Here is an 18,253-nt window from a genome sequence, read left to right as displayed (position 1 = left end):
CAGACACACTGTGATAACTATAGTGTGGCAACGCACTGAGCTTTCCAACTTCGTCTTCGTAGTCACATAAGAGCTCAAACCTACAAGTTAAAATAGTCACTCAATATACTTACTTATATACTTAACAAAAAGTTAAAGTACATAAACAATAACAGTAACAAGAAAGAAAATTGTTTCCAATTATGAAAAAAAAGATACAGATGCTTGATTACCAGTACGCGAGGGACTGAAATGGTTCATACTTCTCATAAATTCTTTTAACATCTTCTTTGACTGTGACTTCAGTGCAATTTTCCATGGCATGTATCTGGTCAAAGAACATAATTTCGCTTATAATGTAAGAATCAAACACCATATGCAATTAAATGAATTGGGATTGCTCAAACCTTGTGTAAAAGTCGAATGGTTTCGCTATCTATTGTAACATATTCATAGCATCTAATATGGATTTAATTGCAAGCGCACAAATCGCACAAGTAATAAAGAGGTGAGTAAATTATCGTTTCCACTATGGATGTGTTGGCAATAGAAATCAATGTCAAACAAGTTACAATTATGCAAATTGGGGAAACAGAATGGAGATTGATTTTGTTTTAAACTAAACTAAAGCAAAAGAACAAAGACAAATCAAACACAAGTATGAAATCAAGGATGGAAAGCACTAGGGTACTTAACTTCACCTCACCTATCCAATTCAATTCCCTTGGTCCCTTAATCCCTAATTCCTCTCTCTACAATGACAATCGATTTCTCAACCTATTCAATGTTCTATTCCTAGATACATCAAACGTATTTTCAATATAAATCTCTGTTATTCCTAACAATCGGATTAATATATCAAAAACCCATTAAGAACTATGGAAATCATTTAGCGATTGCATAAGTCACAAACCTATATTCCTATGGTTCATGCACCCTATGTCAATTGAATGATGGCCAAACATTCAAAAGCATTAATCACACCCATAAACAATCAATAGAGAGAGAGAAATCAAGAAATAAGGAAACCAAGTTTATTGAATCTTCAAGGTTTGGTTACATTAAGACCCTAGTAAGAAATATAGCCACTCATGGAAGCAAAATACATCATTAAACAAAGGAAATCAACCATAGAAACTAAGATAGAAAAGGAGAGAGAAAACCCCCTTGTAGACTCTCTTCTTCTCCAAGCTTCAATGGTGGCTCCAAGCTCTCCAATGGTGGTAGAATGAAAAACCCTCCAAGAACTCCCCCAAAACCCTATTTTATGCCCTTTTATACTTCCCCAAACTCTTATGTCGATTTCAAAACAAGTTGGGGTCATTTTGGCTTAAAAACAAGTGAATTCGGAACTTTTTCGCGAAACTGCGCGTGCTGTGATCAAAACCTTTTTCGGGAATGGCTCCGATCGATCGGAAATCAGTTCTGGAGTCCAAATCTTCATTTTGCACTCTTTTCCTCCCTTTTTTGCCTTGGCACCTACAATATGCAAATATAGTTTTCTTAGACAATATCAACTCTTAATCAACTCAAAATGGGATGAACTTATGTGTAAAGGATGTGCAAATGTATGTATATATTTGGCACATCAGCATCCAATGCACATCATCACAGTTGCACTTGCAAAACGACCAAAGCCTTTGATCTTCAACAATTTTCTATGTATCTTTTTGTAAGAATTAGTTGAGTCTAACATCTCTTCGACTTCATTAAGCATGGACGTTCCTTTTTTGTACTCTTTGGCAAGTTGAATGATGCGCTTTGATCTGTACCCAACTTTGCAATGTTGTTTCAAGAAATCCTCATCCAGACTAGATAGCTCCTTCGCGCTCGGACAATTTCCTGTAACTCGACCTTTTACTTTTTTACCTGAAACATTTTCTGCTTGGTTTCTCATGTATCTTGTTCTTTTTCCGATTGGTTTCAGGTCAATTACTTTTTGTTGAAGCTCGCAAAGTGCTTTTGCCATCTCTAATGACCTTTTCCACCTACAAATTGTTTCGAATAAGAATAATTCCTAACTGAGTTCTATTTCCATTTAAGTGAACAAGTAAATGAATACTTACGTGCAATTGCATAGTAAGATTGACTTAACAGCATCTTCAAACAGAGAAGGAGATCGAAAAATTCGACCAAAACCTTTGTCCTTAGCCTCCACATGCAGTGTTTGGAACTCTCTCACATCCTTTTCAACTTTCTCCGATATCCTTAGCATTCTACAAACTTGTTTCTGCAAAAATGAAATGTAGTTTATGCATTAATTATATACTAATCACAAGTTCTATTGCCACTGTGTGTGTGTGTATATATATGTATATATCTTACCGATATAGATTCTTGGTCTAAAAGGGAGAGTGTGTCCAAGTCATGAACTTGGACAGAAATGAAAGAATGGTTTGGAGGGTGTGAGATGGATACCATGACAGAGGTAGTAGAATCAAAGAGTCTCAAAGGTCTTTGGAAGGTTTTGGTAGAGGGAATCCAGTTGTTGGGAGACATCATGAAGAAACCATGATTACAAACAGCATTCTCCAAACTAAAACTTGATTCACACTCTCCTAATGCTACCTTCAATACAAAGTCTGACATTGGCTTGTGCTTGTAGGGGAAAAGGAAGGATCGCAATCCTCTTTAAAAACATCAATTGAGACAAATTTCAATACAAAGCCATGATAAACCGTGTAGTCATTGTATTTATTATAACAAACAGATACACAGAAAATTTGTATATCATTAATTCAAGCATTTCATCACAAGCCATGACAAAGTGTGTTGTCATCGGTTGCAATTTCTGATGGTCTGTTGGTAGAACTTTTTATTTGGGAATTTTTTTTTTTTAAATAACTTGTTTATAAACTGTCACATAGGTTATCACTTCTAAAATTGACGCGCTAACTTATGCTTGAAAATGTTACCATATGCTAGTGTATTTTCAAAATAAACTTGAAACTTAAATTTTTTTATCATATTGCTACATATTTACATTATAATATATAGCACATTTGGCATTTGGTAAGGCAGTCTACGCTAGCTTAGCCGCGTATAGACTTTAAACAAACCCTGTGCACTCAAGCCCTCAACACCAATAGTGGAGCTGCTTGACTTGTGAAACATACAAAGAAAGTACACAAATGATAATAGAGAAGACTTTTAAAAAACCCGAATAACATCTAAATAGATAACCAGATAACAGCAAATGATACCATAATAAAACATACAATAGACAACCAGTTAACAGTACCATAATAAAACATGCAATAGACTTCAAACTCACTGCTGCCATTCTCCAACAATAAAATGCAGGCAAGTTCAAAGCCACTTAAGCGCACACATATGTATTCTATTTTTCTTCAGCCTTATGCATTACCACCAGTAGAATCCTTGGAAATAGTGCCCTCCACAACCTTAGGAGATGAGAAATTAAAATCGCTAAGGGACAAATTTTTATATTCCGGATTTGTTTCCTTAAATGCTTTTAATTCACTGAAGCACTTTACCCTCTTCCCCATTGGAGTAATGTAATAAACATCAATCTTCGAGTAATCGCTTCTTGGCACCATGATTCTCTTAAAACCATCAGGAGTTCTAGGAATGCCATCCTTGTCGTTGACCCACATATGAGAAGCATCAACCTTCATTTCCACATCAGCAGGGTCCTCGCAAGACACATTGGATTTGCCATCACCACATAGAAATGGTTCCACTTTGCTTCTAATATCCATATATTCTTCTTCCGTACCAATCGACCTCCATTTCATGCAGTTGCTACATTGGACAGCATAAGTTTTGACTGCCAACAACTGCAACAAAGTAGTTAACATGCAAACAACTGCAACATAGTAGTTAACATGCAAGGCTAATTAGAAATAAATAAATTACAAGACTACCAAATAAAATCAACTCTGCCTGTCCTCTTTTTTTCCATAGAAGTACGCGATTTTAACACAAAATCAACACTCAACTGAAATAGATAACATCACTAGAACAAATATACAATTGAAAAGAACCAGCATTATCACCTAATTAAGATTACAAAAACAAAGCAATCTAACTCAAACCTAAGCATGAAGAAAAATTAACATGGCAAGTCATCATTCATGAGATACAATTTATCATTTCACTTTTGTTGCCTCTTACAGTTCCACAGTATGAATTTCCCAAAATCACTGCCATCCCAAAATTCAGAATCATATCTCAGTGTAAGTAGAAGGAATTACTAAACAGTAATACAGTATGAACTTCCCCAAATCACTGCCAACCCAAACAATCAGAATCATATTTCAGTTCAAGAGAAGGTATTACTAACCACACATTGCAATGTCCTGCCAGCAAGAACAAATTTTTACTTGCTCAAAGTCAAATTCAGTCTGAAGAATGTTTAAATACCCAAAAACATATGAGCAGAAAGGACACATGCAGAGAATATTAACTAAAAAAATCAAATAGCCCGGATATTCAATCATAGATAAAGCAATAAACAATGCCCATACCCAGATCCACTGCCCTTGTCAAATGGAAGTAAAAAAAAAAAAAAATCCAAGACACTGACTAAAACGAGATGAGAAAACTATCAATTTAATCATTTCTACCTTAGAAGACTTGTTCTTCGGCGCTGCTTTGGGTGGTTTCTCTGTCATGGTGGACTGCGTCTGTCTTCTCGGTCTTCTCTCTGTATGTCTCTGTCTGTTCCGTGTCTATAGCCGAGTGAAAAGAGTGGAGATTGATAAGAAGAAATAACATAAATAAGCCCTAGATTTACTTTACTCTTTCCCTGCAAAAAAAAAAAAAAAAAAAAAACCAAAACAAAACAAAAGAAGACCAACGACTCAGTGTTTATATTTTGTAAATTAGCATTAAGATATGAAGTGTTAAAAAAGGGGAAAAAAAAACAAAAACAAAAACCTCAATTATCGGCACATATTTAATAATAGGTAATTGGGATTTTTTTTCTTCTTTCCCAAAGGCCAAAGCTAACAAATCACAAATGGACGGTTTTGACTTCTCGTTTTCCCATTTATGCAAAAAAAATTTCATGCTTTAAGTTTAAGAATTAAAAAAAAAATTCATGCCGTGAAGAGCCAAACGTTTGCCAATCGAAGACATGCATTATTATGGTTTGGTTTTTTTTTCCCCTTCAAACAATCGGTTTTTTTTCTTCAATTTTTTTTACATAAATTTAACGAACCGTTCGGTCTGTTATTGACGATCTGCTCTGTTTTTTTTTCAGATTTTTGATTGGTTTTTCAATCATTCCTCAATTAGATTTGATTATCAATTCGGTTTGCGTGGTTTTTTTTGACAATCCTATTTTCATTAATGGAAGAAGAAGAGAGGAGTTCAATCATGTGAAAACCATAACCCATTCAACTACAAACATTACGCTCTTCAACATAAGTATATACAGATTGTCAGAACTTACAAGCAATCATTCTTTAAAATTGGTTAATTTTAATTTATCATTCAAAAATATCCACTAGAAAGAGATTGATGTTTCGAAGATTGTGCTTGACTGGCCAAGAATATGAGAAGTCGACATGGATTTAATGTTTTTTGTGTTTTGTCTTGAGTGTATTTATTTATTTATACAAATAAATGATCAATTAAGTCTCTATCTCCAACAAAGGGTGACTCTTGAGTTGCCTAAATCTCTACTTTGTACCTAACTTCATCATCAGCTTTATCAACGACTCTAGAGCTCATCTCCAAGAACCTTGAAAGAGGTAATTGCCCACTGTGCTTTCTTTTTTCTTTTTGTGGTGAGTATCTCTACCAACCAATGCTCCCTACTGGGGATATCCATATGGGATATCCATATCTATATGATCCGATTGATTACGTACAGCACACGGTAGCAAGGGAACCGGGGAAAGTATACAGAGAAGATGGTTCTTTTCTATTCTATAAGTATTTTCTAATCTATTAGTTAGATCCTGTCTTTGTTAGTGATCCCGGCTCAATGACAACTCTGGTACATTTTGGACTATTGAATGATCATTTAGAATTTGTGCACATGATAAAAGAAGAATGCTGATGTTCTCCTCTATCTCAATGATCTCATTATAATGTGGTGATGGCTTGCAGGCTTGTACCATGAATATGTCAGAGAACGACGACACAATAGATTCCGAAAGTGAAATGGAAATGGAGATTAATGGCTTATTAGATAGTGATAATGAAGATGCAGGGCTGGATATTCCAGGTGAAGATGAGCAAGGCAGTGTTATAAAACTCAGGAAACGCAAAAGGGAGGCAATTGATCAGTTAATGGATTATGGATTATCAAAAACATTATCTAGGGGAGGTTTTCGAAGGAAGACTCGCGATAAGTTGTGCAATATCTTGCGCAAGCTGGTGTGACAACATGATTGGAAGACGGCTAGCCAAGTTGTAATGGTGTTACTGAAACTGACTTTCACTTGCAGAGATAAATCTCATTCCACCCGGCTCATATTTTCGGTATGTTTTCTGTAGTTTCTCTCCAATATCTAAAATACAAACATATGATTAAGATTTAAGACCCTACTGATGTACGTATATATGGTTGCAACATTTAAGGTTTTGTTGGAGCTAATTAAGCAAGTGGATAGCGGATATCTTCGCAACCCATACAAGATGCAGAAGATTTACGACGTGGCTGAGGAGAGCTCAGACTAAGGAAGTATGTATATTTTCCACACTTTCCTAATTACCAGTTGGATTAATTCCATCATTCAAATCTGCGCGATGCACGAATAATAAAAATCTACGATAATCTTTAACTTGTTTTGTAGATAGTTTGGAATCTTCGACAATTTCAGAGAAACAATTGAAACTTCCTATAATGTATTCTTCTTAGCTCATTATATCTTTTGATATTCATGAATACCTTAGTTGGCTATTGTCTATTGTGCAGGACAAAGTTTCAATTCTGGTGGAGTGCACCCTTCACTTCCTTACACAAAGAAAACCGGAGGAAGCACTAAATCTTGCATCTAGGTGTGATTCTAGCTTAATTTAACCGGCTTTTCAAAAATTCGGTTAGCTAGTTTGCATAACTCTTTCCAGTGTTCTTTTCCTTGAGAATCATTGTATGTGTTTATTAGATTTACATAGAATTCATGCTAACTCTGACGCATGTCGATCATTATTTGGCTGCGCTAAGTATATATAGAACAGTATATACACATTTTTGAATTATAAGTTACGATGCTGTACAATTTTGAATATATTTTGGCCCCTATATTAGTGGCTGTATCTATAAATTAGCTATTACCTATTATCTGTTCTTCGATATCTGATTAACATATTATTTAGCTTCTCTTGCCTCTGAATGGTTGTATTTGCCAGCCTGATGCAACAAGATGATTTACCGAGTCTTCCTATATCGAATATGATAATAGGCATGATATCTATTATATCTTCTAAAACTGGAAGGACTCGATAATACAGTAATGATTTGTATTGTATTTCATAGAGTTACAATGCTCACTCTTTATACAGTGAGAAGTCATTGCTAAATATACACAACATTTAATGAGAATAATGCAAATGAATAATATACATTAATGCTAGGCTATTGACTTGTGTCTGTCTCGTGATATTCGTGAAGACTATATCAAGCATAAGTGCAGATCAATCAAATGGAGATTTGTGCCTGATTGGTGGAGAGGATATTGCTGCTGACTTGTCTGATTTGTGCAGGATTCTTGGAGGAGAATATGGAGATGACTTATCATGCCCCCGCAAGATTGACTGTCCGTTAAGGAGTTCTTGAAGGAGGTTCATGATCCAATTAACTTCAGCTACTGTGGAAGCAATGGCCCGATACTCTGCTTCGGTGGAAGAGCGAGCCATTGTCTTTTGCTTTTTGGAGCTCCAAGAGATGGGATTTGAGCCAAGAAAAATGACATAAGCAAAGGTGGATGTGCGATCATTTGGGTCTCCGGCCCAATCAGCATCAGCAAATGCAGGAAGATTGGGAGAAGTATTTTTACGTATCATCAAGCCATAATCGATAGTGCCCACAAGATATCTGAGGAGTCGTTTGACAGCAGACCAATGATTTGTGGAGGGACAATGCATGAACTGGGAGAGTTTGTTGATGGCAAAGGACACATCTGGACGAGTGAGGAACAAGTACTGGAGTGAGCCGAGTGTTTGGCTGTATAGAGTGGCATCAGCTGGTGCAAATCCATCATGTAGTCAAAGTGGGCCAGTAGTAGCTAGTGGTGCGGAAACTGGCTTGGCAGTGGCCATGTTAACACGATTTAAGAGATCACTAATATACTTCTTCTGAGATAAGAACAAACCAGTAGAGACCATTATGGCTTCGACTCCAAGGAAATAGGAGAGGTTGTCGAGGTCTTTGAGTGAAAACCGCCTGGAGAGTATAGAGATAAATCGCGTAACGGACAATGAAGAAGATCCAGTGATGATGATGTCGTCAACATACACCAAAAGATAGATGACCGAGTTATTTGCATAATGCATGAATAGTGATGTATCCGAGTGAGAAGCCATGAAGCCTTCGGATATAAGAAAGTTACGGAGTTCATGGTACCATGCACGGGGAGCTTGACGAAGACCATATATGGCTTTGCGCAATTTGCAAACATGTGTGGGATGGTTGGTATTAGAAAATCCTGGTGGTTGATCCATGAAGACTTCATCTGTGAGAGACCCCTGTAAAAAGGCATTATTCACATCGAGTTGATGCAATGGCCAATCATTAGTTACAGCAAGAGTGAGTAATAAGCGAACTATAGCGGGCTTAACCACGGGACTATATGTTTCCTTGAAATCAATACCCGGTCTTTGATGAAAGCCTTTGGCCACTAGACGGGCTTTATAACGAGCAATGGATCCATCCGAATGTCTCTTTATCCTATAAACCCATTAACAACCAATAACATTTTGTGTGGAGGTTTTGGGAACAAGGGTCCTTGTATGGTTAGCAAGGAGAGCGTCATACTCATCACTCATGGCTTTTCGCCATTCTTGATGATGTTGAGCTTGTTTAAAGGTTGAAGGTTCAGTGATAGCGGGAGATTTTTTAGTGACATGAAGATCAAGAATTTGTTTGGGTTTGACAATGTTGTTGCGGAGGCGAGTGTTATAAGGATGAGTGTTTGGGTTTTGCAAGGGAGATGGAGCTGATGAATGTACTGGGGATGAGAGATGTACCTGTGAGGATGAAGAGGCATCATGGTGGAGCTGCTGAGAGTGAGAGCCCGATAATGAGGAGTCAAAGTTCAGTGATTCAGAACTGCATGAAGGAGGTAAATTGGCATCTGGAGAGGTGGAAGGTGAGGTTTGGACATTGTCGGAGATTGGTGGTGGAGGAGCAGTGTGTGGAATGGGTAGTTGTTGGTGGATAGGTGTGGGTGCGGTGGAAGAGGGAGAACATGTGTCTAAAGAGGATTTAGAAGACCAGGTGGTAATAGTAGGGACAAAAGATTGAGGAGATGTGATTTGTGTAAACGGGAATATAGTTTCAATAAAGATAACGTGACGAGAGGTAAAAATTTTGTTGGTGGTGGGGTCAAGACATAGATAGGCATGGTGGGAGAGAGAGTAGCCAACAAAGATACAAGGTCGGGAACGAGATTCGAGTTTGTGAGAGGTGTATGGTCGTAACCATGGGTAACAAAGACAGCCAAAGACTTTGAGGGAGAGATAGTTGGGAGAGTGGCGAAACAGATGAAAAAATGGTGATTTAAGATGTGTGGTTGCGGATGGCATTCGATTAATTAGATAAACAGCAGCTTGAAAAGCTAAGGTCCAATATTTAATGGGGAGTGCAGCATGGTGAAGTAAGGTGAGTGCAATTTCGACTATATGTCGATGTCTGCGTTCAGCTGTGCCAACATGTTCAGGTGTATGAGGGGGGGATTTTAGGTGTTGAATGCCATATTTGGATAGAAGGTGTCCAAGACTAGTAGCTTCACCACTCCCATCAGTGTATAGGGTCTGGATTTTGGTGGAGAAATACCGTTCAACAAGAGGTTGAAACCGAGCAAAAATGATGGAGACATCAGATTTGTTTTTGATGGGATAAAGCCAGGTGTATTTGGTGAAGTAATCCACAAAAATGACATAATAACGAAAATTATCAAAAGAGAGTAAGGGAGTAGGACCCCAGACATCCATAAAAATAATTTCTAATGGACGTGAACATTTCAAGGAAGAAATACCAAATGGAAGTTTATGGCTTTTATTACATAAGCATGCATTGCAGGAGTGAGGAAGCAAATTGGACTTAGATAAGGGTAGAGCATTTTTGGCGACCATGTGATGAAGAATCTTGGATGATGGATGACCAGGACGATTGTGCCAAAGATGAAGTGACGGAGAGGACGAACGGGATTGAATTGCGGGCATGACCGAGTAAGTTGGAGAAGAAAAATTACTGATCACTGAAGTTGGTCATTCATACACGTGACCTCTACTCCGGCCTCGTACCAAGGATGCCCCCGTAGTTAGATCCTTCACAAGAAAAAAATCAGGAAAAAATTCAACAGATGTGTGATTTTGAGAACAAAATTAGGAGACAGAAAGTAAATTTTTCTTGATTTTAAGGGCACACAAAACATTATTTAGTTGAAAAATGGTATTATTGGACTTAAGAGCATTAGAACCCGTATGAGTAATAGGAATATTATTACCATCGCCAACAGTTATGTCATCATTACCGCCATATTCGGAATGAATGGAAAGATTTTGCAGGTCCGACGTAATATGATGAGAAGCGTCGGAGTCAACAAGCCATCCTGATTGATTGCCGGACATGTCATGAGCAGTGTAATTGGCTTGAGGCCAATTCGATGGTAATGGCTTGGAGCGGCAGAATTTTGCAACATGACCAATTTTGTCACATAATTGACAAACTGGCCGGGATTGGGATCCATTGGCAGAGTGCTTCCAATTGTGAGAGCCATGACTAACATTACCTCGATTTCCAGAGTGATGAAATTGATTGCCACGAGACCCAGTATTACCATATTGTCCATGTCCTCCACGATAGCTATTGTTGGTGAAAGTGTTGGTTCGTCCCTTTTTGTAGTTGTGTTTTTGTGAAAATTGAGCATTAATAGGGTGATCCTCCTTTGTTGAATCCAAGGTCTTGAGACTGGTCTCATAGTCAAGTAATTTTTCCACTAATTCTTCAAAAGAGATTGGAGATTCCCGTGCACGCAAAGCCGCTTTAATTTCCTTGTAGTCATTTGTGAGACCATTGAGTGTATGGACTACTATTTCTCCATCACTCAGATCATAACCAATCACAGCAAGATCGTCAATAATGGTTTTGACTGATTCCATGTAATCTGAGATACTTTTACCTTCTTGACTGACTTTGGTGAGTGCATCAATAAGGCTCACCATTCGAGTGTTAGACTTGTTGGCATATGCTGTCTTTAAAGAACTCCAAGCTTTTTTGGCCGTTTTGCACCGTGACACAAGTGGGTCTGCTGGTCCATGGACAGCAGTTTGAATAGAAAGAAGGAGTAGACGATCTTGACGGTTCCAAGTCGCATGTTGAGGATCATTTTCTTGTGGATAAGGTCATATCCCAGAAGTAAGTTTATCATCTGAGAACTCCACATTGAATAATTCGGTCCTTTAAGTTTTTGAGGAATGAGGGTGGCTGTGTTTAGTGAGATGACTTGAGAAACAGAAGAATAAGAGGATGAGGATGAGGAGGGATCTTTGTTGGTGGGTAAAACCGTGACCTCAGGATTTGCAGCCATGGTTGAAGAGGTAAAGACAAAGTTATAATGAAGATGAAGCTAGGAAATGGAAGGGCTCTGATACCATAAAAGACTCGATAATACAATAATGATTTGTGTTGTACTTCATAGAGTTACAATGCTCACTCTTTATACAGTGAGAAGTCAATGCTAAATATACACAACATTTAATGAGAATAATACAAATGAATAATATACATTAATGCTAGGCTATTGACCTTTGTCTGTCTCGTGATATTCGTGAAGACTATATCAAGCATAAGTGCGGATCAATCAAATGGAGATTTGTGCCTGATTGGTGGAGAGGATATTGCTGTTGACTTGTCTGATTTGTGTAGGATTCTTGAAGGAGAAGATGGAGATGACTTATCAGTCCCGACGTTCATTTTGTACTCGCGTGGGTGGGCTTCTTTGGTTCACTAACTGGTGATGCAAAACGACGCCGTTTTGTTGTTCACAGCTTCTTCACGTGAACAAGACGACAAAAGCAGAAGCGGGCAAGACGAAGGAGGGTACAAAATGAACGTCTGCTTTCTTAAAGGCTCACTGGCTTTCAGAAAAAGAAGAGATAGACAGGCATATGGATGCCAACCAAAACCCAAATTCATGAACCAGACACAACAAATTCATGAATTCTTTTTCTGGTGATAGAGAAAAAGAGGCACACGTACGTCAATGGAACTCAACCTATGAACCCCGCCTAACACCCGTACTGAATCTGAAACCATCACCCATAGATCAAAAATCAGTCGAGAAAAGAGGACCAGAGAAGAGAGATAGACAGGAAAGAAGAGAGGTTGAACAAACCTGGGAATGACGCCAATCCCCCGTAGAGATACATCAAAAGGCAGATTCATCATACATGAACCTAACTGTAGAACGATGGATTTTAATGTACTCGCGCGGTTGGGGCCTTTTGTGGACATCGATGACCGCCCGATTTTGTTGTCCTCCTTTTGATCTAATGGCTGTCGTTGGTAGTCCTGTCTGATTTTTTCCGTTATGCAGGCATCAAGAGTCTTCTTCGCCTGAAAGCCAGTGAGCCTTTAAGAAAACAGACGTCCGATTTTGTCGCTTTCGTCCAACACTCTGTGCACCTGTCTTTTTTTGGTGTGGGTGTAGTGGTTAACGTGTGCGCTATGCCGTAAGGTTCATGAATCGTATTTCGTCTGATGATAGAATTCATGCACGTGTCTTTTTTTGGGCCATTGGGTTTTGGTTGGTTCAACAAGACGCCGTTTTGTTGTTCACAGCTTCTTCACGTGAACAAGAGGACAAAAGCAGAAGCGGACAACACTCTGTGCGCGTGTCTTTTGGGTATTTAACGAAGCTCACGTTGTGTAAAGCAGAGAGGTGAAGACCCAATGGCTCGAGAGACATTCGGGGACAGAGAAAGCAGGGGAGAAAGGAAGATGAGGCACAAAACAGGGTAGGAGATTTTTGCAGAAGCAGATCAACAGAAGCAGTGCATGTATCTGTTTTTACGACGAGGATCAAAAGAACCCAAAACAATCGAACGGCTCAAGTTGAATAAGCTACAAAAATGACATCGTCCAACATACAGAAATTCCCAAAAAATCACTCCCGTATAGGCATGGTGGGCCACTCAACATCGTTTCCCATAAAGCCTTTAGCATCCTCAAAGATCGAGCACACGCGTGTGTGCACCAAACGGCACAAAAAAAATAAAAACAACTCAAACGATGTCGTTTCGCGGACCCAAACGTTGAAGAAAAAGAAAACCACTCTCGAGAGTAGCAACGACTTGAGACTTTTTAATGTACTCGCGCGGTTGGGGCCTTTTGTGGACATCGGTGACCGCCCGATTTTGTTGTCCTCCTTTTGATCTAATGGCTGTCGTTGGTAGTCCTGTCTGATTTTGTCCGTTATGCAGGCATCGAGAGTCTTCTTCGCCTGAAAGCCAGTGAGCCTTTAAGAAAGCAGACGTTCGATTTTGTCGCTTTCGTCCAACACTCTGTGCACGTGTCTTTTTTTGGTGTGGGTGTAGTGGTTGACGTGTGCGCTATGCCGTAAGGTTCATGAATCGTATTTCGTCTGATGATAGAATTCATGCACGAACTGGCTTTTGGAAAGCAGCCCAGAAGAATTGGTATTCAATTTTAGCTTCTTGCTGTTTTTTCTCAACTTCGATCGTCATCCTTGCCTCCGGGTGTACGGCGGAAGCAGCTGTTCAGCATCGCCGTTCTGGTAGGTAAATTGGGCATCCTTGATACCACCAATTTCAGATATCCCCGATTAGTGAAGAAGTCAGTTTGGTTTGGTAATATTGGGTTTTGTTTATGATGTGTATTTCATATTATGTCTCATTGAATAAGGGTAAAAAGTCCCACAAGTGCAGTGTCGCAAAAATTCCAAAATTTATTGACTCAATTTGGGTATTTGACAAAGAAGACTCTCGATGCCTTGTTAAACAACCAAAACCACAAGAAATACGATTCATGAACCACTACACCCACACCAAAAAAAGACACGTGCACAGAGTGTTGGACGAAAGCGACAAAATCGGACATCTGCTTTCTTAAAGGCTCACTGGCTTTCAGGCGAAGAAGACTCTCGATGCCTGCATAACGGACAAAATCAGACAGGACTATCAATGACAGCCATTAGATCAAAAGGAGGACAACAAAATCAGGCGGTCACCGATGTCCACAAAAGGCCCCAACCGCGCGAGTACATTAAAAACGTCTCAACTCGCCACAAAATCTCAAAATATTTGAGTTTTATCTATGAACTCGCGTGTTCTCGCTGCGAGTTGGATGGTTTTTTGCTACTCTCGAGAGTGGTTTTCTTTTTCTTCAACGTTTGGGCCCACAAAACGACATCGTTTGAGTTGTTTTTATTTTTTTTTGTGCCGTTTGGTGCACACACGCGTGTGCTCGATCTTTGAGGATGCTAAAGGCTTTATGGGAAACGATGTTGAGTGGCCCACCATACCTGTACTGGAGTGATTTTTTGGGAATCTCTGTATGTTGGACGATGTTGATCTTCAATGATGTGGAAATCAACATCCATTTGGTACCACTTGACGAAGCCATGTAATCCTCAACACAATTATTAATTTTGTTCTTTTGGGGATTGATGTTTTGAAAATCGATTACCCTGTTGGTTTTGGTTGTTTAACAAGGAAGTAATCGATTACCCTGTTGGTTTCTTTTGGGTATTTGTCATAGATGTATAATTGAGCGAATCGAGGTCTCTCGCCATCCAAAGGAAGTAATGATCCAATTAAATTGTGATTTTGACCATTTAATCTGAATATGTAAGGGGTGTCACCATCATTGATAGTTCGATCGATTTTTGCACCAATAGAAGTGAATGTGAACATAGAATTATGGGCCCTTATTTGCTGTCGAAAGAGCTTTGAAGCTTCACCTCCATTATAATCTAAAAGACTGTTTAACGGCTGATTGGACCTCTATTTTGAGGTTCTAATGTCCTTTAATTAGGATGTTCTAGCACTTAGTTAATGTATTTGATTGCATTTTAGCTTAATTTTACACTTACAAATGTTTCCCCTTGGTTTTGTAGGAATCGGACCTTGTTCGGGCAAGTTGGAGCACTTTTTGGGCACTTTTTGCTGTGAGGTGTCGGGACACTTCCCAAGGTGTCCCGACACTTACCGTCCGGACACTTTCTTCACAAATTGAGACAGAGGCTCACAAAGTTGGAGGCATGAAGCGTCCGGACACCCGTCCGGACACCTACGGCGAATCTGCAATTTTTTGCACCGAAATTTCAAGGGCATTTGGGGTAAATCATGTATGTAACCAATGGGAAACGATTTTATAAGGGTAGTTAGGTATTTTCTATTGTAAAAAGAGAAGAAAACCCTAAGATTTGGTTGGCTTCCTAATTATTCATTCACTTCTCCAACATGAAGCCACCATAGGAGTAGTGTAGATCTAGTTTCTCTCTCTAAGTTTTCTTTGTTGTTTTTTTGGTGCTTTCTCTTGATTTTGTATAAACTCTGATTTAGATGACAATAGATTGGATGTTTATTGCAACAATCATGAGTGGGTAGTTCTCTTCTCTAGTTTCTAATCCCGAAAGGTGGATGCAAGGTTTCGATTACTCAAGGTATGCTCAAAGGGTCGTAGTTTCGATCCTTCTCTTTTAATTTCGTGATAGTTGTGTGATTGGATATATGAGAATGACATATTTGATTGTATTCTTGGATTGTCTAGTCTAGGGATTGCATCTAATGTGTTAGATTGAGAATTGTTAAACCCATTGCATGATTTCCTTAATTAATTGAGTTTTCCATTGCATAGCTATTAATTATGTGTATTGATGATGGGGTTTTGGGTTAATTTAGGAATGTGCATGGGAGAGTTATGGTTAATTGATCTTTGAGTGTGAAACTAGGGTGTTAGCCAAGCCGAGCCCCAAGGGGGAACATTAATCCATAATATTAGGTGCTTATCCCTTTGCGTTCATCGTAGATTAAGAGACCCGATGGCCTACATGTATGAATTGAAGTCTTATATCCCAATTCTCTTTGCATATGCATGATTGATAGTATCACACAATGCATTGTGTATGGTTGTGTGTGTTTGCAATGATACCTTGAGTATGAGAACCGAGTAACCACCGGGACGGATTAGAGACTAGGTGTTTAATTAATTGTTTTAAATCCAATTTGTGCTTACTTTGATTACAAAATCGCTCATGCTACCGAGTCATTCGGCCCATTTCTTTTACTTGCTTTTATTTGATAGTCATTGTGTTTATTAGTGTTAGCTAGTCATTTGCATATCATTCACTTCAAATTTGCATTGCTTCCTCGTGGATCGATACCGGACTCACCGGTTTATTACTTGACGATACCCTACACTTTGGGTAAGTACACACACACACTTTGGTGTTGGTCAACGGCTCAGGAGCATCTTCAAGTTTTGGAAGCTTGATACAACCTTGTCTGCAACAATGTGAGTATACTGGTGTGTGAGAGCTACCAATTTTCAAACGTTCTTCGAACCAGAAAATTGCTCCACAATGCTGGCATGTGTAATCTGGACTACCAAAGCTAAGAGCGTCACTATTTTGAGTGTTAACAACATCAGTTTCAACAGGATTCATTCGCAAATGATAGATCCCATCGCCTACCGCACAACACTTATTTGTAGACAGTGGAATAGAAGATGAAGATGCCTCGAGAAAACCCTATTGATCACATTGGTTTCTACGATTCCTCATAAGTTGCCTACGTAAGTTTCTATTTTGTGTACTTGTCTCCCCCTTTTCCATCCTAACCAGATCCAATAAAATAATTTAAAAAAAGAAAAGAAATTTCTCAATCTACTGAATCAAGCATAGCAGCACATACATTAAAGATGCAAAAATCACAGTGATGGCAAAGATCGGCAGCAAGGATAAAAGAGAAACTAACACAAACAAAATTTCTTCATGGACCAGCTGTCAAAACTCTTCTCTACTATTAGCCAAATTAAACAATCATCTGACAGAATTACTCACTAAAACGTAACAAAAAAAAAACAAAATAATGGACAAATAACAAAATACCAAGTGATACCAATCAAAGAAATGACCATTATAAAGTAAAACCCACATTGAAAAAAAATACTAAAATGACAAAGAACACCAACCTTAATCCACAATGCTGAAGACAATACAGTGGCGATAAAGATCTACCACCTGAAAACATACAAATGCAAAAACAACATCTATCAGTACTGAAAACCAACAAAGGGAAACATGGGAAAAAAAAAAACCAAGAGGATAAGCAATTTTAAAGAGATCAATCCTCAAAGGAAATAATAATATGAGAAAGAACCCCAACCTTAATCCACAATGGTGAGCACAATATAGTGAAGATAAAGATCCACAACCTGCAACCATCAAAATCCAAAAACAACACCCATGAATACTCAAAACTAACAAATAGAAGAATTGGGCAAAAAAAGAAACCAACAGGGTAATCGATTTTCAAAACATCAATCCCCAAAAGAACAAAATTAATAATTGTGTTGAGGATTACACGGCTTCGTCAAGCGGTACCAAATGGATGTTGATTTCCACATTCTTTGTCAAATACCCAAATTGAGTCGATAAATTTTGGAATTTTTGCGACACTGCACTTGTGAGACTTTTTACCCTTATTCAATGAGACATAATATGAAATACACATCATAAACAAAACCCAATATTACCAAACCAAACTGACTTCTTCACTAATCGAGGATATCTGAAATTGGTGGTATCAAGGATGCCCAATTTACCTACCAGAACGGCGATGCTGAACAATTGCTTCCGCCGTACACCCGGAGGCAAGGATGACGACCGAAGTTGAGAAAAAACAACAAGAAGCTAAAACTGAATACCAATTCTTCTGGGCTGCTTTCCAAAATCCAGTTCGTGCATGAATTCTATCATCAGACAAAATATGATTCATGAACCTTACGGCATAGCGCACACGTCAACCACTACACCCACACCAAAAAAAGACACGTGCACAGAGTGTTGGACGAAAGCGACAAAATCGGACGTCTGCTTTCTTAAAGGCTCAC

At 38.6% G+C, this 18,253-nt stretch overlaps 2 protein-coding genes across 5 annotated transcripts; both read right to left on the bottom strand.

Moving 5' to 3' along the window:
- Positions 1-1,562: 1,562 nt before the first annotated feature.
- LOC119980790 lies at positions 1,563-2,568 on the bottom strand. The gene is made up of 3 exons (XM_038823581.1): positions 2,305-2,568; positions 2,046-2,209; positions 1,563-1,967 (listed from the first exon to the last, which is right to left on the bottom strand). Exons 1-3 carry the CDS (start codon positions 2,566-2,568, stop codon positions 1,568-1,570), a joined length of 828 nt encoding a protein of 275 aa, XP_038679509.1. The 3' UTR covers positions 1,563-1,567.
- Positions 2,569-3,114: 546 nt separating this feature from the next.
- LOC119981049 (methyl-CpG-binding domain-containing protein 4-like) lies at positions 3,115-4,722 on the bottom strand. 4 transcript variants are annotated; one of them, XM_038824012.1, is made up of 2 exons: positions 4,569-4,722; positions 3,115-3,779 (listed from the first exon to the last, which is right to left on the bottom strand). In XM_038824012.1, the coding sequence occupies exons 1-2, from the start codon at positions 4,614-4,616 to the stop codon at positions 3,336-3,338; spliced, it is 492 nt and encodes a 163-aa protein (XP_038679940.1). In that variant the 5' UTR covers positions 4,617-4,722; the 3' UTR covers positions 3,115-3,335. The 4 variants fall into 4 exon arrangements, with proteins under 4 accessions (XP_038679940.1, XP_038679941.1, XP_038679939.1 ...); XM_038824013.1 differs by having other exon boundaries at positions 3,115-3,808; positions 4,569-4,692; XM_038824011.1 differs by lacking the exon at positions 4,569-4,722 and adding an exon at positions 4,286-4,528 and having other exon boundaries at positions 3,115-3,808.
- Between the last annotated feature and the right edge of the window lie 13,531 nt (positions 4,723-18,253).

This window comes from Tripterygium wilfordii, chromosome 16 (assembly GCF_013401445.1).
Source record: "Tripterygium wilfordii isolate XIE 37 chromosome 16, ASM1340144v1, whole genome shotgun sequence".
NCBI lineage: Eukaryota > Viridiplantae > Streptophyta > Magnoliopsida > Celastrales > Celastraceae > Tripterygium > Tripterygium wilfordii.
This window is presented reverse-complemented; position numbering and strand designations above follow the sequence as displayed.